This window comes from Anthonomus grandis, chromosome 2 (genome assembly GCF_022605725.1).
Source record: "Anthonomus grandis grandis chromosome 2, icAntGran1.3, whole genome shotgun sequence".
Lineage (NCBI taxonomy): Eukaryota > Metazoa > Arthropoda > Insecta > Coleoptera > Curculionidae > Anthonomus > Anthonomus grandis.
The window spans coordinates 17099371-17122062 of NC_065547.1; the positions used below are offsets into that span (position 1 = coordinate 17099371).

At 31.4% G+C, this 22692-nt stretch overlaps 1 protein-coding gene across 4 annotated transcripts in view; it reads left to right on the top strand.

Annotated features, from left to right (window-relative positions):
- LOC126733619 (scavenger receptor class B member 1) overlaps positions 1-22692 on the top strand; it is a 154179-nt gene that overhangs the window by 99488 nt on the left and 31999 nt on the right. For 3 of the 4 annotated variants that reach the window (XM_050437002.1, XM_050437001.1, XM_050437000.1), the window contains exon 3: positions 18364-18455. In XM_050437002.1, coding sequence (XP_050292959.1) covers positions 18364-18455 — 92 coding nt within the window. Of the gene's footprint in view, positions 1-18162; positions 18299-18363; positions 18456-22692 lie in introns of those variants that run through there. The other variant, XM_050436999.1, reaches the window with a different exon arrangement.

A 22692-nucleotide genomic window follows, 5' to 3' on the forward strand; every position in this document is an offset into this window, starting at 1 on the left:
TTAAAAAAAATCGTAAATACCCATTGTTCGTTAAAAGCTCCACAAAACATGAATGTCTAAAGAAAACGCAAAATAATGTTCAAAATTCAAACTAACACAAAAGTCTTTAGCGCATCGCACAACCCTGTAGAATCAAAATCCAAAAAACGATCAATAATCCTTGTTTTGGGATAGCCATGACCAGCCAATAAAATATCAGAGTATCACTAATAGTGCAGTTTTCTAACGAAGAATGATAAACTTATACCAAATTTACACTATGCCTGATATTGCTTTCTCTCTTTCTTTGCATCAAAATTTGCACACGTAGTTTATGGGATGTTATCAATATTGGGGTCTATAAATATATGGTTCTACCCAAGAAACTTCGTGCATGTCATGTCTGACGTAATTTATACCAACGATATACATTTTTGGCGCGGCCAACGGACAATATAAATTTAAATTTTCCGCCCCTCCATTAAGTTGGTAACAAATGACACACTGTTACCCACAGAGTGGAGGCACAATGATTTATTAGGGTTTTGTCATTTAAATCAATTTTTGAAATTTTTCCAAACATTTTTAACGTAAATTTGTATCTAAGTGAATTAATTATTGATGCATCGAGTGGGAGTTCTGCCTCGGCTACGCTTGTCCGCTCTTAGTCTCCATTCCAAGATTTTTTTCATCTATCGCTCGTCCTCCATTATAGCACTGCTTAGAACGTTGAAAGGTCTTTCAAAAAAAAAAGTTTTTTTTTTGTCTACAAAAAAACCTATTTCTAATTAACAGAAAAATGTTGCCACTATCAACCTGGGATTTGGACCTGGTATAACAAAATTACCAAGAGCAATTTCTGATGCATCCTCTTTTGGCATTAAAATAGCCGCGTAAAATGATGAAATGTGTAGGATTATTTGAGAGCCCTGCACCTTAATTATCATAAAAGACTTCGACTTCCTCGTCTGTATGCTTCGTCTGTTGTTGAAGCATAGACCTGAATAACTTTTAAATCATTCCTGGTGTTTATTTTAATGATGATTTTCACTACTCTAGTAGAAATTGATTGGACTATTCTGAGATTTCCCATTAGCTTTTGTTTATGAAGAAACCAACACCTTTCACGGACTCGTGTTATTCTCCGGGGTAGTAAAATAAGTATAATTCACCTTGCCTTCTGACCTCACGAACTCCGACAATGTCGCATCTTATTTATGTTTCCGAATTCGCTTCTATTTCAGTAAAACTTTAGTCTGAAAGTACGGTTCTAGTTCTTAAAATTTTGAGAACTGTTCGTTTCTTTGAACAGACTCTTGTCAAATTTGTACTCCCTCCAGCAACCTTAGGACAGAGTGATAAATCGGTGTGAGAATACCTACTCTGTAGTAGTTGCCGTTTTGTTTTGAAATCTGACATTTGTAAGGTTTCATGGCCAAATGCAATGGTACAGACAGATGATCTGAAGAGGATTGCGATAAATTGGATTGCACCAGCTACGGGAGACGTTTGCAGGCCTATGTCCAACAATGGACGTAAAAGGGGTGGTGATGATGATGAATTATTGACGCCTGTTAATGTCTTAATTAAAAAGAAAAATACGTGAAATCTGGTAATGTTGTATATGTTCCTCTTAATGACGTGTCATTGTAAGCTATCATAACTGACAGTTAAAGACGTTCACAGACTTTGACAGCTGTATGATGATTGGTAATATCAATAGCGTCATTTTCAATTGATTGAATGATATCCTTTATGGAAAGAAATACTAGGATGTGATTGAAACAAAATGAATATATCACTTGATATATAAGTGGTAATAAAAATTGATTGTTTTTGTGTTAAAATTATAAGAGTAAGAGAGAGGGCATGAGCTACTCGCTCATAAATAGAGTGAACTGTCTTCGCAGCCAAATAAAAACGTAATACGACGTTGCTTAAGTACCTATAGTTTCCAAGATCTGCCAATATAATTTTTACTAAGTTGATTTTTTTTAAGAAATTATTAAATCTGGCAAAAGTGTAATTTTAAAAGAAAGATAAAAACGATGATTTGGCATCAAAAAACGCGAACAATCAATTATTAATTTCAATATTTTTTCGTTCTCTTCATCTTGTAATGCTTTGGCATAATATCAATTTCTAATATTTTACACAATGATGCCAAGCTGTAAAAAATTTTAAGAGGAAAAATTATGAAATTTTTTATCGGCTTAAAAACATCCAACCCAGACATCCTCCTTAATTTTTTTGATGGGTAATAAAGTCCATTAACGTACTGCACCTATACCTATGACGGACCCAACCTTTAAAACATATGACAACGTCTCATTTATGTCACAATTTTGATAGAGGTCAAGCTTTTAATCATTGTTTCCAATATAATAGTTAAAAAATTAGGATTAATTTAAATTATTTTGAAAATTAGCATTAACATGGGTATACAACTCTAAGACGCGATTGATTAATATTGACAAATGACAATTATGACAGGTTTCATGAAAAATGTTATAACTGTTACTTATCACTATTTTTGGCTCTATTTTTGAACCACTTGATAAGGAGTACTGAGAAAATAGAAACTTAAAATAAATTGAATATCAGTTAGTTTTAATGACTAATCCAACCTCTAAGACTGTTACTCTAACGACAATGAATTGATCTACATTACTGACTTACAGAATGCAGTTGAATGAAAATAATGAAATTGATAAGTGACAGCTATGACAAATGACGTTGATAGATTTCTTATTAAGGACTCGTAATTAAGATGTTTGAAAGGCTAGAGAAAATGTAAGAAATGAAATGTTACTCTTGAAAATTGCAGATAGATCATTGCTGATGTATTCAGATAATGATAATGATGAGTGACCTCTAGAGGGCGATATTATTGACAATTGATAGTTATGACAGACGACACTCTCAGTAAGGTTATAAGGTCTTAAACGAGATTAGCTATTTCAAAGTAATAACATCATAAAGCGAACTTTAGATCGGTGCGTTGACAAGATTAAAATATCTAATCGCATTATGTGCTGCGTTATTGTCAAACAATAACCCAAACCCATTCAAGATAAATACGGCCATTGTTTAAGCGAGGCCGTTAAAAACAATAACTTACGGTCATGCAATTATATTGGAATGCCTTGTAAGTAATGTTTTATCGATGGTTAATTTAAATTGACGACCGGGACAGTTTTATTATATTATCAGTAATATGATAAAAATTGGCTACTACGAAATATTTGAAAAAAAAAAGCCTGTCAGCCATTACAATAATTAACGTAATTATCAAAGTGACTGGATATAACATTTAAAATGCCTTAATCATACAATAAAAACGGCGATGCCTACACGGTGAGTAATTATTGTTTAAATTAATTGCCCGCATTTATCTTTTTAATCGACAATGTTAACTGAGGTATTGTTATTGTATGTTAAAGTGTTTCTTGGAAACTTATATCGGGTATATAAATATTAAAATTTTTATTGTGTCTGTGGCCCCGTTTTAACTAAATAATATTAAAAGTATGTGCTACCGGTCCGAAGGACCACGACAAACCCTTTTTTTAAAACATAATTTATGAGTCAAAATTATTATTTATTTTTTATTTTTAAAACGCGTGATACCATGAAATCTTTGCGAGTTAGTGCAACTTGTTAGTTGTTAGTTAGTTGCAACTTGGGAGTAAGTTGTAGAGAATTAAAATTTATTAAGAAAATCCTTTATAGTTTTTTGATATTTTTGAAAGTTCTTTTGTAAAAAAGGTAACGAGTATCTGCGCATTGCACAAGAAATTTGTTTCGTCTAGTGTAAATCAAAATTTCAAAATTTGTTTAAGATAAAATGCAAAGGAGTTAAGTAATAAAGATTCAAGTGGAAAAGATGTCGTTGCCAGTTTTCGGATGTTTTCGTTAGATATTCTGCAAATCAAAAAAAACCAATAAGCAGTTTTTGGGTAAGTCTAGTGACAAAATGCCCAAATATCGAAAATCAAAAAAGTTAGAGATTTGAAAATTGGAATAATGATTCCTTTAAGACACTCAAAGAATAATTTTAGCACTTTGCTTTGCAAGCCTTGTAAGTTGGAAAATTAACCAACATACTTATATCTCTAAAACCATAAAAGTTAGAAAGATCTAAAAATTGAAATGCATAATTATAAGAAAATAATTAAAAACATATTTATCGGGTTTAAAAAAAATTATAAATGAGAAAGTTGAAACATTTAAGCCCAACATGTTCATATCTCTGAAACCAAAAAAAGTTAGATATTTGGAAAATGGAGATTTTCACCTCGCAACTTGAAAAAATTTACAAGAAAAAAAAATTTTAGGGGCTCATATCTCTAAAACCAAAAAAGTTACAGATTCGAAAATTAGAATTCATTTAAAAATATTTATATAACTTTAAAAACCTGTTTCAACATCTTTTTTAAAATCATGATGTTAGTCTTGAAACTTGAAAAAAAAGTTTTATGATGAAAATTTCCTTCACAGTTTTTTCACATTTTTTATAAATATTTTTTATAATTTTAAGTAATTTAAACAGTTATCTAGAAATCTACTCTTAAACATGCTCCTTGTACAGTTTTCCAATGGTTTCATTTCATTTTTGCAATTTAGAGAAAAATTTAAAGCGAAGCAAGTCTCTCTCTGGCATTACAACCCAGGGTGAGTCATTGCTGATTTTACAATGTGCATCTACACATATACTTCACAATAGCCGGACCATCTCAATCTTTATTTTCACTATACAGTTCTTCCAATTCCATATTAGTTCTTATTCTGTATTGCAGTATGACGTTATCCTTCACTGGTTCATATATTCCTCTAAGAATTCTTCATTCTACAATTCTTAGATAGTTTTTATTCTGTTTTTTCATCGCCCTTGTTTCACATGCATATATTAATATGGGTCTTATTCTTTTTGCAGCATCGACTGGCTTCCTTGTTTTCTGTTGTTAATTTCTTGTGTTATATTGTTGTCAGTTAAAGAATGATTGTCAGTTAAGAAATATTTAAACTGATAAACTCTCACAAAGTAGTAATCGATTGTCACGTTCTGTCCTAATTTATCTCGTCGTTCTGTTCTTGTTGTAGCCATATTTTTTCATTGAACTTATTTAGCTGCTTTTTTAGTTTTATGAACTCTTCCTTGACACTGACAGTTGTATTTTCCACTATATCTTCATCATCAGCGAATGCTAGCACTAGACGAGGATCCTAATTTCTAAAGAGTATCCTTGTATCCTTGCCTTCCAATGCTCTCCAAAGTCATGTTAAAAAACGTGGGGATAACGCTTCTCTCTTTGAGACCACTGTTGATTGTAAAGAAGATCAGCAGGTTTTCTTCAAGTCTTACAGCACTTTTAGATCTCTATACGTTATCTAAAGTTAGGTACGCTTTCAAAAGCTTAAAAACATGCTTTATTGTTATTAACAAAGAAAAATTATTCTAAACAAAGCTACCTTAAATTACTACCACTAAACTTAACCACTACACCCCATACGCACTCGAGTTCCAAAACAAACATCAGAAAACAATACATAAGAACAGCAGGAAAAAAATACATAAAAAGTAAATTAAATTCCGTAATTATCCCCTCAAGTATAAGACAGCAAAGAATTCAAACCATACAAACAAATCAAATAAAATTCAAATACTGTAAACTTACACTTAGGGAAAATTAGAATGTGTCGACGTAGTATTCATCCAGTGAATAGTAACATTTTTCGGTCAAAAGTATTTTCAATTTACGTTTAAAAGTGTCAATACATGTTGCCTCCCTGATTCCACCTGGTAAACGATTGAAAATTTTGATTCCCTCGTAGAAAATAGATTTTTTAGTTAATGTGGAGGAGGGGATTTGAAGATTTAGATCGTTCACTTAACGCGTTAAGTATCTTGGATTTGGGGTTATAAATTTAAAGCGATTTGCAAAAAGTAAGCAGGGCACTTCCTGAATGTAGAGGGAGAAGACAGTGTGTATGCCCAGCCTAATTAATAATGGGCGACAAGAATCTCTTAGTTTAGCCCCACAGATGTAACGTACAGCACGCTTTTGTAAAACAAGCAGCATTTATAGAAGGCAGCTGCATTACCCCAGAAGCAAATGGCATACCTAAGGTGGGATTCAATTAATGAAAAATATACAGATCTTCTAAACTGCATGCCAAGCTCCAGGGTAGCCGCTCTGACTGCAAAACAACCTGCAGACACCTATTTGCAAGTACCGAGGATATGCTCTTCAAATCTGAGTTCTCTGTCAATGAATATACCCAAAAATGTTGTATTATCAAACTGCTGAACTACTGAATTAGAAAAAGACACGTGGTCTAGAGCACACTTAAAACACAATAATTTGGTTTTTTGAGGATTTAGTGACAGCAAGTTTGATTCAAACCAGAGATTTACTGCTGAAGATCAGTTGCTAATGTAGTTCGCAGAGTATCTATGCCTGGGCTGTGCCAAAGAAGTGTGGTATCATCGGCAAATAGAGTAAATTTCCCCCGTATATTAAGATTGGTAAGATCATTTATGTATAGGAGAAAAAGTATAGGCCCCAAAACTGAGGAACTCCCAAGGTGATAGGATGGTAATCAGAGTACTTAGATCCTACAAGCACTCGTTGTTGCCGATCTTGCAGATAGGAAGCAAACCAAGAAGTTAAAACTCCCCAAAATCCATAATGATGAAGCTTCCGCAGCAGAATCCTGTGGCATACACAATCAAAAACCTTCGACAAATCACAAAAAACTGCCGCCGAAACTCCACCAGCATTTATCTGGGAGTAAAGCTCATCACAAAAATTAAACATGGCATCATTGGTACTGGTATTTTCACGGAAGCCAAATTGAAGTCTGGTGAGGATGTTTTTGGACTTTAAAAAGAACATTATTCGATTTTTAACCAGTTTTCAGAAAACTGTTAGCTGAAAGGTTGTCTTCTCCAGTTGAATTTTTATTTTTTTCAGTATACAGAATATCCTTGAGTTCGTTTAGGTTTGTAGGTATAAAGAAGAAGGAATTTGGAACATGAATGGCTGGCATAAAGGAAAGAGGATCCACAGAAGGGTTCAAATTTTGCTGAAGTTGTAGAGCAAGAATAGAAAAAAAAATGTTAAAATCATTGGGAGAGACTTCAGGGCATTGTCTTGACTGCTTACCATAATTGTGACGAATATCATTAATAATTTTCCAACTCTCCTTATATTTGTTAGATGAACTACTTAAACGGTTGGAGTAGTAAGTTTGCTTAGAGATTCTTATCAGACGACGATACAAGGCTCGGTAAGAATTGAAATAGTTATGAAAAACTGGAGGGTCAGTGAACTTTCTTATTGTGTGAAGAGATCTCAGATTTCTTGAAGATACTTTCAAACCCCTTGTGAACCAAGATTTTATAGGTTTGGAATTCGGTTTGATTTTAATCATTGGGAAGGAAGCATCAAAGAGCTTAACAATTCTTGTGTGAAAGGAAGATAAATCGAAAATAGAATTTCAGGATTCAAGAGCTGAAAGTTGACGAAACTTATTAAAGTTATTAATACCAAAAATTCGACCATCTCGCTGTGCAGATACACTACATTCCTTTTGTATATTTGCTATTTTACATAGTATAAACTCATGGTCTGATAAAGCAGAATTTGCGACTGTACACTCCACGGAGTCATATGGAAAATTAGAACAAATATAGTCAATAGTGGAGCTTGTTGACTGTGTTATACGAGTAGAATCTTTTACATGCATATGTATATTAAATGCTCCCATTAGATGATCGAGGCGCAGAGTAAAGACAGAATTTTTAGCATTAAAGTTGATATTCTCTAATAAGTCTCCTGTAAGAACTACGTAAGCCGCCGACGGAATTTCAAATAAAAGTGCCTCTAATTTTAAAAATAATTCGCTGCAGTCTCGTGAATACGAGTGACCTCCAATTCTTAGACCAAAACTTGACCTCCAACTTCTGGACATCGTTACAGCTGGGATGATAAACACTAGGACATACTGCACAACAAAATTGCTTGAAGTCTTTTTTACAGCATTTAAAAGCAAGTTTTTATGCATGGTTACTAGATTTACATGTCAATGACTTTTCAAAATTAGTTTCGGAGAGTTCAATAAATTCACTCAATTCGGAGAGTTCAATAAATTCACGACAGAGGTCAAGTTTAGCAAAACACTCGCGGAAAACGGATATTATTCTATTATTTTGAAAATAGATATTTTGCACATCGCGTCGATGCGATGCCAGGTCAAAGCAAATCAAAACAAAGCATCAAAAACGGCGAAGCCGACGAGCAAAAAACACGACCGTCTCGTACGACTGTACGACTACGAATGATGTTAACTAACTTTTTTGGTATGCCCGGTTCTGCCATGGCATTCCACAGTTCCACTGTTATGATTTTGTTAAATGCTTACTTAAAATATATAAATAATCGATGCAATGCTCTGTTCTATTCCCAACACATCTTCATCAGCTGCCTATAAGTAAATATCTAACCCACTGGCTATCGGATTTTTATCACTTGCTACTGTACACTGGCTTTCTGTAGTTTCAATAACATAACTGAAAATCTTCTGTTTTAATAAGTGATATTCCTTTATAGTTAATGCAGCATATTTAATCAAACTTTTTATGTATAAGTATTATGAGGCTTTCTTTCCAGGGGGGTGGCATTGCCTGTTCTTTCCAAATTTGCCAGATGAGCTCACAGAAAGCAAGCACTAGACGAGCAAATAGTAGATAATAAAATTCTACAAAAAAATTTTCCTTAAAATTCTTTACAGTTTTTGGAGTTCTTCTCCAATTTGAAAAAAAAACTGTTAATCAGTATTTGCATACCAAAGTATTTTTTTATATAAAATAAGCCTTATCTGGAAATCTAAAACTTTCTAAACAAAAATAATATTCTATTTTTCAATAAAAATCAGCATCATCTTTGCAAAATTGCCTTTAGATTCTCATCCCTTTTAATTAGTCGTGTAATTAATTTATTCTTAGACTGTCAATTGTCAACATCATCTGTCGGTCAGTAGCAGCGTCATCTTGTGAATTTCAAAGTAAGCATTTTCAGAGCCATCTAGAATTTTTCTACAAACTCTTATCGTATCAAACTTTCAGCGCCATCTTTCGCCTCAGTGACATTTGGCGTAATATATTTCATATTTTTGATAGTTCTTTTGTAAAGAGGAAAAAACTGTGTTTGGAAAAAATTATTTTTATGGTTTTGTGATATTTAGTAAGTTGGGAAAAATATGTTTTGCTCAATGAATAAACAGTTTTTTTTTAATTGTAAAATTAGTGATATTTTGAAATTTGTGCAATTTGCAGCAAAATGCAAAGGCCAGAACCAACACCCACATTTTTTTTCATGTCAACATAGTTATTTAGAAATCTGGGCACTCTTAAAAAATTTTCTTTGTGTTGTGTCCACTAGAAAGAAAGGGGAAGACGTGCTTACAACATTACCTTCTTTGGAATTCCGAAATCAGAGTACACAGAAAAAATGAATAATGATAAAAAAACAATTAATTCATTATACAGCAAAATTGAGTTGATCTTCCACAGACCGAAAGGATTTTTAGGTTGGATATACAGAAAGCTCTGGTAAAAAGAGGTCAATAAAAGTCATCCTTCTGAATAAATAAGAAGTTTTAAAACCTTAAAAAACAAAACAAAAACGAGATGAGACGAGCCAAAAATTTACATTAAATTTGACTAAACCAAAAGCCAAAGGAAATATTTATTGCATGTTTTACTGGAACTAGATGAGCAAAAGAATAAAATACCAATTTAAGTTCTATACTCAATAAAATTGATAAGTGGCAGGTTAGGGTTTTGGCAACATGTCCAACAATAATCATGCTTACACAAACATGGTTTAGTGATTATACTAATCACAGACTCATTAATTAAATACTAAATCTAAATGGATATAGCATTTATCGTGCAGATCGCTTACAACAGATTGGAGGAAGAACACGCACATGTCAAATTGCATGCATTTATAGGCCAAGAAATACTACCAAAGGGCAAGTTATCATACAAATGATCAATCAGATAGGTAGCATGATAAACTCAACATTTATTTTAGGCTTTTTCAACTACCCAAGAATAAATTGCGATACCCTTTAGCGGTTATTCCATCAGATAAAGAGGCTGAAGCGTTTATTTAAATGTATCAAGATAGTAATATTCAGCAAATGGTTATTTTTCCAACTCGTTATAGAAATGGCCAAAGCTCTTTATCAGAGTTGTTTTTATGCAATGACCACCTGGTAAAAATGCTATAGAACAACACATTGCACTAAAATCTATTCCAGTTAATTCTCAAAGGCTATGGATAAATGAAACGCATTTTAAACAAATGGACAAAAAACGAAAACTGTGGGAGAAAAATATAGAAACAATAAACTGAAAGAAATTATGAATGAAAATAATTATTAAATACACAATAACATTTTAAAGTCAAATTTTCATGAGGCTCGCAGAGCTTATGAAAATGATTTGGTTACCTCAAAATCACAAAAAGATATTCAAAAATATACAGTGTGTTAGGGCTTCGATTTCCGATACTTTAACCACGTGTTTTCGTCCAATTTTAGTGATAAAAATCATATAAATTGGAGTCGCTTTCTTTAGCCCTCTAAATGGGAGCCACATCAAAATTTTATTTTCAAACTTAAAACTCAAAAGAATAAAATGCAATATGTGAAATAGGAAAACAACATTTAATTCAAAAAAGATTGTTATAAATAAATTAAATTCACAAAATTTGCTCAAAGTGGCCACCATTGTTCTAATGGCAAGCTTTTGCCCTTAATTTAACCTGCTGAGTAGCTCTCATAATCATTACTCGATCGTTCTTAGTCTCCTCAGATGTTCCTTTCCTGGTTTCTGGAACTTTCTGGTAAACTTTCTGATTCATACTTCCCCAAAAAAAAGAAATCCAGAGGAGTTAAATCGGGAGAACGAGGTGGCCAGGCGATTGTACCACTACGTCCAATCCATGACAATCCATTTCCTCTTTACCTCTGTCTATCGTAACAATACCACTCTCCGTTATTACCTAATGACATGTTTACCTGCATAGGTATAGGAATTTTATTTTTGTTAAGTTTTACCTGCTTTTACCAAGCAATTTACATTAACTGTTAGCGTAAGTGGAGTAATAATTTGATGTTTGTTAGCATAGCTTATTGTGTACAAACCAGAAAAAAAAGGATATATTAAGAGCCTGGTTTTTAAGTTAAAACATAATAACTGAAAAAATGCACAATATTTTACGAGATTTTTGATCAAAATGAAACTTTTTCGTTTACTATGTCGAGTAATTTTTTAGTAAAATTAGTTTTAAAAGCTGGTAAACTTAATCGACTTTCAAATAAGACCACTTTCATCCCCGTGGAGGACCTAAAACTGATAGAAAAATGAGTTTTTGTAAACGTAAAAATTCGAGAAATGAAAGTTTGAGGTGGCTCCCATTCAAAGGGGTGAAGAGTGCGAAGAGTGAGACCCTATTTATATAGGTTTTTTCGAGAACACGTGGTTAAAGAAGGTCAAATTCAAAAGTATCAAAAATAGCACTAAAAGATGAGACTTTTAGTGTGATAAGACAAGAAATTCTGGATATTGAAACCATTGCAAAAGTACTTGCAAATCAGTTTGACAAATCTCTTTCTCACATATTAAATATTGACTTTTTATCTTCATTGTCACGAGCTGCTAGCGTTAAGGCTTCTATTACTATCATAAACATAGCACTCAAATAATGAAGAAGGGATCAAGTCCAGGACCAGACGGAGTAACTACAATCTTCAGAACGTCACCATGGCAGCATAGATGGTTGGACTATAAATCATGATAACGATCAGCCATCAGACGTTATTTATTTGGACTACAAAGTCTCACACAACTTGTTTTTAGAAAACTCGAACACTTTGGAGTAAGAGGAAATCTACTGAACATTTATTGCTGATACGCTAACAATCAGATATTGCCAAGAGAGTGAATCGAATCATCTCTTACTCATACAGAGCAGCTAAAAATATATCATCAAATAGTAGAAGCACGGTCAGAGATTGGGGAAGGAAATTAAATGAGTCCAAACGCACATTACTTTGAAATGAACCAAACAAGGCGTACAGGATGAACAGTATGACCAGCTGTTTCTGAGCAGAATGTTACAATAGACAGTTACAACAGATTTGAAATGGGCAAATCGTATTGTGAAAATTGCAAAAAAGTTTTTTTTTTACCTCATAAAACAAGCATGCAAAGCCCACTCAAAGGAAATGATAATGAAAGTCTAGAAAAGTTATATAAGGCGAAAATTTGAGTATGCAGTTACAGTGTGGGGCTCATAATGTATCGAAGGTATAGAAATATTAGAGGAGTAACAAAGAACAGTAATAAAAATCCCTTTTGAATTAAGAGCCTCCCTTATTCAAAAAGGCTGCAGAGTTCAACTTTGAAGGAAAAGAAACTTAGGGGGATCCTATTAAGACTTTCAAACTCTTGAACGGTTTTATTATAATTGTCAAATTAGAAATATCCTGAAGCTGAATAAAGGCCGGAATCTTCGTTGGCACTCAAGAAAATTGGAAAAGAAGAAAATTGCTAAATATCAAATGAAAAACTGTTTGTCCAACCGAGTAGTATATCCATGGAACACCCTATCGGAAGAAACGGTGACTGTCACAATTGTCAATGCCTTCAATACCCGCCTTAACAGGGATCCTAAAAATAGTGTGGAAGTTATGATCTACTATATAAAACCTAGTAAACAACAACAAGTTTTTAAACCAGTTATTTTTTCCATAAAAACAACAAACAAAAAACACATCGAAATAGTTTGATGGTGTATTAAAATACATAAGGAAAAAGCGAACAGAGATTAAACTATTTAGTGACCAATTCCAAAATTTAATGTAATATGTATAAAATATCAAAAAACGACTGAATAAATAAATATGTGCTTGGCAGATAATAAATACGGAAACAAGCTGAATTTAATATAAATCACAACTGCTCTGTTACCCCTGAAGAACTTCATTCAAATGCCTTTTTTATATCTGTTGCATCCAACCTTGTCAACGATGTCAATATCGACAAGGATTTACAAAATGAAATACTAAATAACATCCAAATTACAAGACAGTTTTACCACTAACCAAAACTCTTTATTTTACTCTCGACGTGTGTTTTGCTAACGATGGCGATGTTAGCATCTTCGAGAGAAGATTGAAACTAGAGTTAAGTAAAATAAAGAGTTTTGGTTAGTGGTAAGACTGTCTTGTAATTTGAGTGTAACACTAAAGGTTCCAGCCATAGGACCAATAAATAACATACCGGTTCCCGACAAACACTTCTTTTTATAGTTAACCAGTAGTAAAATTAGCTCATTCTATGGACGTCTATAACATAAATAAACCTGTTTAATTTGCTCTGGAACATTTCCATACTCCTTCAAAAAGACAAACGTCGTCCCTATTTTTAAAAAGGGAGATCGGAACAATTTGTGGTTACTATGGGCTTATTTCAATTTTATTAATCTTAGGTAAAATATTCGAAGTAGTATTAAAAAATATACATATGAAATTTTTTGAAAATAGTAAAATGCTGGATCAAAGACAATTTGGCTTTAGAACTGACCAATCTACAGTTAAAGAGGTGGGGAGGATCATGTTGGAATAACTTTGTGTAAACTCACTAAGGCCTTTGATTTGATTTGCATCTCCCATGACTTACTTTTGAAAAAATTTAGTCATTACATTATAAGTGGTTGTCCTTAAGAATTGGTTATCATCGTATATGTCTGGTCGAGAGCAGTATATAGATTTTAACAATTTGACTTCAGTAGCACTACTAGCGGGGTACCTCAAGGCTCAATATTGGGGCTAATATTGTTCATCATATAAGTGAATGATTTGTATTATTACATTTTTCTAGATAAATGCATGCAATTTGCAGATAATATAATAATCCAAAAGAAAAACAAGGACCTAAATACTTAAAAATCTGATAGCGAAAAAATATTACAGGCAATGTAAAATAAGTTATATCTCAAAATTTGCGTAATTTACAGAAAAATATACCAGAGAGCAAATTGTAAAAATTTAAGAAAAAATTTTGAGATTTTTCTTATTTACTCTCTAAATTGAGAAAGACTGAAAATTTTTATTTCTTTTTTTATATAAACTGAGTAATTTAGAAATTTGGGAAATTATGAAAAAATCTTGGAGGCTGGCTGCAGGAAATTCAATTTTACTTAAGAAATATTACTTGTAGTTTTAAAAATATATTACGGTGCAATTAAGACAAATTTGAAGAGAAATAGATAATAAGATTTTACAAAAAATACCTTTAAAGCTTTTCTCAGTTTTTGTTAGTTCTTCTTGTAATTAAAAAAAAACTATAATTAATGTCAGTATATATTACAACATGCAATTTTAATATTTCTTTATCATATATTTGGAATTCTGTACGGTTTAAAAAAATGCAAAAAAAATCAGTTATAGAGAATGAAACTTCACTTAAAACATGTCTCTTGTATGTATCCTTATAAAAAAATTGGTAAATAATATCTGCGTAATTAATACAGAATTTTCTTTCTTTTTTAAATGTAAAATTAGTGATACCTTGAAATGTAATTTATTATTTAGAGCAAAATGTATGGAAAAGTACGTTGTAAATATTAAAATTCTGCATCAAAAAATTCTAGTTTTTTCAGTTTTCTTCTGAGATCTCCAAAAAAATTCATCAACTGATTTTATATAAATATAATCCATAGATTTCTAAAGAAATGCTTAATTAGACATTTACGGAGGCCATACACCAGACCAATCTGGTGATATAAAATAATTTTTCCATATAATAACAGTAAAAAAAAAACTTTTCAGGACTTTATACTTAAATTAGCATACAAATGAGCTAACTAAAATGCTCATTAAAATTCACACACTTGCTCAAAGGTCACCTTATAAAAAAGTCAAATTAAAAATTCCGTCATTCCATACGAATTACATGATGTTTCAAATTGCAGTTTTTCCTTAAGGAAAAAATAAAACTTCACTGTTATTACCGCTCATTAGCCACAATTTGCTAAAAAAAAGATATATTTAAATTTTACACGTATCTCGCTAAAATATACTAATTTGGCCGCTAATATGTCAATATTTTAGCGTGTTTAGTGTGAAGGATGACGTGCATTTAATATATGTTGTCCTAAACCCAAAACCTTGAAATAATTTCTTCATTGATGCGTCGCATTAGAAATTCAGCACCAAACGCGAAACATTTGAAGGCTTAACCTCGGCCGTAAGTACCTTTAAAGTTATATACGGATTTCAAGGAAAACCATTAAACAATTAATAATAATTATTATTAGCAGACGTCACCTGGTGGATTTAGAACGTAAATGGGTGGTAACTAGGTGGTCGCTTATATTCAAATTACGGTCTCGCTTCGTGAATTTTGGAATTTTGTGCAAATTAAGCACGATTTATGTGATTAAAAAGAAGAAAGTATGCAAAAATGTATTCTCTACAAATACTGTCAATGGTTCAAACCAGTTTAAGCAAGAATTTCTGATGTATTGAATGTTTTGTCTATTGATGTCCCAGAGAATTTAAGAAGAGCACTCACTTTCAAATCCGATATCTCAAAAACTTGAAATATTTTTATTTAATTTATAATTTTGAAAACTGTGAAAATATTTTCATAAAATCAAGAGGGGTTGATTGGGGAATGTATTCTTTACAAATATTATTTTGGGTTTAAACTAGTTCAGGCAGTACTTTTTAACAATTTTTTTTTCAAACAAACGTTTACGTAGTGGCGCCTAAGGCAGGAGTTTTATATTCAAGGAGAGCAGTCACTTCAAAGTCCAAAATCTCAGAAAATTCTTGAAGTATGCATATAAAATAAAAAGCATCATATTTGGAGATGTTGCCTGATAAATGTTGTTAAGGGTTTAAATTAGTTCAAGAAATAGTTTTTAAAATATCCTGGTTTTTGTCTAGCGGTATCCAAGAAATATGATTGACAGAATTAATCGATCTCAGAAATTAATTGGGGTATTCTTATGAAGCAACAAGCATAAAATGCAGAAGAGTATGTTTAATAAATAATGTTTAATTTCCAAATTAATCCAAGAAATTACTTAAAAATATCTAGCTTTTTGTGTACTATTATCCAAGAAATATGATTGATCCTCTAGATGATCACTTACGTCAAAGTCCCAAATCTCAGAAGCTAATTAAGGTATTTTTATTAAACAAAAAGCATGGTTTCATGTCTACATTGAACCAATATATTATTTTAAAAATATATAGCTTCTTGTGTAGTAATATCCAAGAAATATGATTGATGCTTAAGGTGACCATGCACTTCAAAGTCCAATATTTCAGAAACTAACTGAGGCATTCCTATAAACAAAAGACATAATATTTAAAAAATCATTTCTTGTAAATAATGGTTCATGTCCAAGTTAAGCCAAGAAATAATTTTAAAAATAATTATATTTTTTTGTAGCGATATCCTAGAAATATGATTGATCCTCAAAATGACCACTTACTGCAAAGTCCAATATTTCAATAATTAATTAGGGTATTCTTATCAAACAATTTTGAAAATATCTAGCTTTTTGTGTAGTGACATTTAAGAAACATGATTGATTCTTAAGGTGACCTTCTACTTCAAAGTCCAGTATCACAGAAATTAATTATGTTATTCTTTTGAAACGAAAAGCTTAAAATGTAGAAGAGTAAGTTTTATAAATAATGTTTAATGTTCAAATTAATTTAACAAATTATTGTAAAAATATCTATCATTTTATGTAGTAATATCCAAGAAAGTGACCACTCACTTCAAAGTCCAAAATCGCAGAAACTAATTAAGGTATTCTAATAAAACAAAAATCATAATATTCAGAAGAGCACGTCTTATAAATAATAATATCCAAATTAATTTAATAAATCATTTTAAAAATATCTAGGTTTTTTATGTAGTGATATTCAAGAAACATAATTATATTTTGAAGTGACCACTTACTGCAAAACCCAAAATCTTAGAAATTAATTAAGATATTCTTATGAAACAAAAAGCATAATATTCAAAAGAATTTGTTTAATAACTAATGGTTTATTATATTATTTAAATTAAACTAAGAAATAGTTCTGAAAATATCTAGCGTTTCTAATATCCAAGAAACATGATTGATTCTCAAGGTGATCACTTACTTCAAAGTCTAATATTTCAGAAACTTAATGGCGTATTATTTTGAAACAAAAAGCATAATATTTAGAAGAATTTATTTAATAATATTTATTGTTCAAATTAATCTAAGAAATAATTAAAAACATCTAGCTTTCTGTATAGTGATATCCAAGAAACATTATTGATCCTTAAGGTGACTCAAAAAGCATAATATGAATGCATTCTTTATGAATCAAAAAGCGTATTATTCAGAAGAGTACGCTTTATAAATAATGTGTAATACCTAGATGAATCCAAGAAATAATTTTGATAATAACTAGCTTTTTGTATAGTGATGATCCTCAAGGTGATTACTTACTTTAAAGTTATATTTATATATAAAATATATTATTATCTCAGAAACTTATAAAAGTCACCTACTAGTAAAAAGCTTATCACATAGAAAAGTATTTTGTCCATACTTTGATTTAATTTTTTGTAATGGTCCCGCAGAAAGAGGTATGATTGTCAATGTGAAAACTTACCTCAAAGTCTTAAAATTGTAGAATATCTATGAGACCAAAAAAAATAGCGTCTATTGTTTGAGGCAGTTCAAGCCATAATTTTCCGTATTTTTTTAAAGAAAAACCATACATTTGCGACCTGTTTAAAATACAATCAGACATTGATAAAACTTTTACATATTTAAATTTATAGTTTATGTACAGCTTGCTTCCTTATTTAACCACAAATTTCAACATTATAAATGATATTCCTACCCTTCTTAACTACCCAAAGACACTCTCACCAAATGGAAAACTGTTTTTTTAGTGACCAAACAATCCAGGCACCCTTACTACACACAATTAAATGTCTTATCACAATACACATATAACATTCCAATTTGCATATCAAAACGACTTTATCAGTCACTTACGACACGCACCCTACCAAAACTAACCTCATTAAAAATTATTATTTTTGACAAAGTTTTTATTTGGTTCTTTTGCCCCCTGAAAATGTGTTTATGTTGGTCGTGGACCGGCAGGCCCCTTAACAAATTCATGGCGAGGGCACGCACTCATAATCTGGACTGTTATTTCTGGAAATGGGGTATCTATTGCACTCACTCACTCGCTAAGATAATTAACTTTAATGTTTCTTTTTATTCTTTTCAGGGTTCGTCGTGGCCATATCCTTAGGAATAATCTTCTTTGGAATAATCGTAGTCCTATTCTTTATGTCATGGGTCAACTTGGTTATAAATCACGTAAGTATGACGCAGTTAATTATTTTTAGGAATATTTTTTGTTTTTTATAGATGTAATTAAAAATAAAAAATTGTCTGTTTTTTTAATTAATTGTACTAAAATGATATCATACCTATTATTATCATTGACCTTTTTTATATTCGTTATTAAGTTGTTTATATGGATTAAGGTTAAAGCTGAGTTTAAGGTGAATGACCAAAGTGCTCATCATTATCTCTCGCAGTTACGCTAGACAATATGTATGAGATTCTTAAATAATTCAACTACAATGCAGGAATTTTGATTAAAAATGAAATAGGCTGTTATAAAAGTACAATTATACTACGGCGAGTAACAGTGATTGTCTTATTTATGACTGGCGAGCATTATTTAATCACAATTAGTAACCTTGGCATTCTTTTTCGTATTTCTTGGTATAGATACGTGTAATAAATTAGTTCTTTGAATATTCCTCCCTGAATTAATCATGTTCTTGTGATGTTTCATTCAGCATATTATGACTTTTCAGTCAAATGATTCTTGTATGAGATATGATTGAAAATAAATTATTTTTGTTACAGATAATGATTTTTTTATTATGAAATCTATGGGCCCGATAGAAAAATGTATTTATTTATTTGTAATGCATTAACAGCGAAAACGCCAATTACAGTTACAATTCTAATAACTAATAGTACTAAAAATTTAAATAGAAATAAATACTATTGAAAGCAAGTCATATATCTACACAGCCAAAATGACCCAATCATCTAGCAAAAAAAAAATGAATGAGAATTAATGCATACTATATTATCTCCAAAGCCTGCATCTGAAAACCAAACAGTCTGTCATTTACAAGTGAATCCATTCGAGCTAAATCCAACTCTAAGTCACTTGCAAAAATATTAAAAAGTTGCACATTTTATAGATTGGTGAACCCTTAAAAATGTTTGTTCTGGGAAAGTCCAAGTTAAAAGTCTTTCTTTGTCTAGTGTCACCAGTATTGGCAAAGAATGGAAGTATTGAAAGTATTTCTGGAGAATTAATTTTATTGGTTAAAATCCAGTACATATATATAAGACAAATCTTTGTGTGACGATTCTCCAAAAAAGCCTATTAACCTTTTGCAATAATAATATGTAATTATAGCCTTGATTGGGATAATAACGATAATTTACGTTTCACGCATTCTATAGTTTTGGTCCATATTTTATATCGTGGAGACCATACAATTCAACCATACCAGCATCGACAAAACGCTAAAACCCTTAGTGGATCTGAAAATAAATCATTTTTTTTATATGCTTTATTAACCAATTCAATATTGATATCTGTAAATACCAGTTTACAGTCTATTATAACACCCAAGTCTTTCTCATGTTTACAGTCCTGTAATTGTGCACCATTAATACTGTCAGTATATTTTACATTTTTATTAAGAGTTATGATTCAAATTACACCAGCTTACAACTCTTTCTCAATTTCTTTGCAAACTATAACAATCCTCCATTGAAATTATTTCCAAGTACATTTTAAAGACATCAGCAAAACATAAGGTCTTTGAATTAACTACAGAACTTAACATGGCATGTATAGCAATTAAGAACAGCAGATAAAAATTACTTTAATAACAATTCTTCGAAATGATTAGAGGTATACAAAAATTAATTTTCATTTTATTTTCTTTCATACAGTGGGAGAAAATCCGGAAAACCTTCTTATCCAGAACAGAAAATCATTTTCACTGGAAATAAAATATTTTTCTTTTTACAATTGATGCTTTTTTTGAAGCTTACATTCAAAACTATTCTGCAATTTTTTTTAAAAAATTAAGTATAGCTACTTTTTTTGATCCTTAGTTGGAATGTGAATTTGTTGTATACACTTTCTAAAATGTTTCAAGAATTCACTAAAATAGAGGTAAAATGAAGCCTGAAATCGTAATTTAGGATAAAAAAAATGCAAGAAAAAAACAATTTTCTGACTAATATTGTATTTTTTTTTAAGAATTCATAAAAAATAGATTTAAAATTAAGTTTGAAATCATAGTTTAGGGCGAAAAACGTTTTTTGATCTAATTTGCTGAAGAAATTTCGGATTTTTTTAAGAAAAATTTTTCACTAAAAAAGAGTTGAAATTAGTGATGTAAAATTATCAGTAATATAACAGTAACATTGCTAATTTATAAAAAGAAACGGCTTTTTAAGTAATTAAATTTTTTTTTATTTTAAAACTGCAAAAACAATTCGAAAAACGAGTTGTTTTTTTTCACCAGGGTCAGAATGGACTCTTACGTAAGTGGATAATGATAAATCATCCTTCTCATCATCTATTCGGATCTATAACTTCGAACCCGATATTTCCTTTTTCTGTTTTTTCCTCAGAAGCTTCAACTGAGGAGCAACTTTTCAAATCGCATTTTGTCCAAAAAATACTTTTTTGGGTATTGACGAAAAACGATTTTCTTTTAAACCTTGCTATATATTTTTACAACATGGAGTTGTTTTGATAGAAATTAACATAAAAACCCATTAATTTATCTCAGTTAAATCAATATTTATTAGAAAATCTGGAAAAATCGAAAAAATGTTTGGACTTAATGCGTGTTGATTCGTAACAATGTATAAAATTCATTTTGTTTCGTTCAAAATTGGACTTAATGCTGTTTGTTCCAATTTATTCGTTTTACAAAAAACTGGTGTTGGTAGTGAAATTATTCGACTTTAAGGATAAAATGTCAACTAAGTACCAGGAATATGTTTTTTTTTAATTTTTGTTTAATTTCTTCGAAAAATGCAAACTTACAAAATAATACTAATGTTAATAACATACAAAGTCCACTTGAAAAAAAAATCAAATTTGTTCCTGGTTAGGGTCTTCTTCGAGGCAGTCGCACACGGGATTTTCTTCACCTACATCATCTGCAGGATCTGGAATTTCAGCTTCTGGTTCCGTCGTGGTATTTAAGGCATGATCAAAAAAAAAGAGCGAAGAAAGCGGGACTTTAAATTCCCAGTCTTGTCCAAATCTTGCACAAAGTAGCTTCGCACATCAGTTTCCTTTTCTTCTTTGATGTTATTTACGAGTGGTATGTTACAGCGATCCCGCATATCCCTTATCAAGGTTTGGCCTCGTTTTGTTATTGCCATTGGATGCTTCGAAACGTCGTCAAACATATAGGTGGGCTCAAGTTTTATCTTAATATCAACGTAGCTGTTTTTTATAATTTTTTGTAAAAATATTCTTTTCATGTCACTAATTCCATCAATTTTTTTCAGTATTTCTTTGAGATCTTTGTAGTTTTTAAGGAACCAGTTTTCGCCTAAAATCCTGACAATTTCGTATTGTTGGTAAATTTTGATATAAGCTATGTGGCTCAACAACTCTTCAGTTTTTCGTAGATGTTTCTCAACTCGACTGAATACCCTGTCAGCAGGTAAATAGGAGTGGCCGCGAACTGGGAAATATATTACTATCTGTTTTATGTTTCATGGGGACTTCTTATGTAGCCAGTATGTTAAGGCATGGATGACGTGTTGGTTTTTGTTTTGGCCTGCGCAGCCATCCGCAAAAAGCATAATTTGCATTACCGAATCTTCAATATGTACTTTTTCTAAAAAGTCTATCAAAGCTGAAGAAATTTCTTGACCACCTTTTGCAGCTGGTGTCTCGTTCCAGACATAAAAATGTGGGTTTTTAGTTGCAACATCAGGCACACAAAAAGAGTAAAATTAAATTTGTCTGGAATAGAAAGCCTCACCAATACTGACTTTGGGAATTGCTTGCACTTGTTGCAAGTCAAACACGTACGTTATACTTGCTTCTGGGATTCGCTTCATCAAAGTATGGAAACCTTTACCTCTCTTTTTGTGAATTACGATGTTTGAAATTAAACCTTCTTTGATAACACCATTTTCACAAGACTGAATTTCACTTTTAAGTCTAGCGCAATAGCTACAGGTATCGGAAGTGGGAGAGCCAAACCCTAGATTAAACTTTGTCTCAAACATTTTTACGAAAAACTTTTTTTTTACTTTCAACTCGTCTTCAACGGTAGTATTATAAAGGTGAAAAAGTCGATTTATGTTCAAAGATGAATGCAAGTAAAGTCGACGGCTTTTATTTCGTGCATAATGAGTTTCGCAACCTCGCAAATTTGAAATAAACTCGTACACTTGCATTCTTGCAGAAAATTTCCGAAGTTTATGATCCCCTCCTCGTTTCTCTACGATCCCGATTCCAGATAAAATTCCGTCA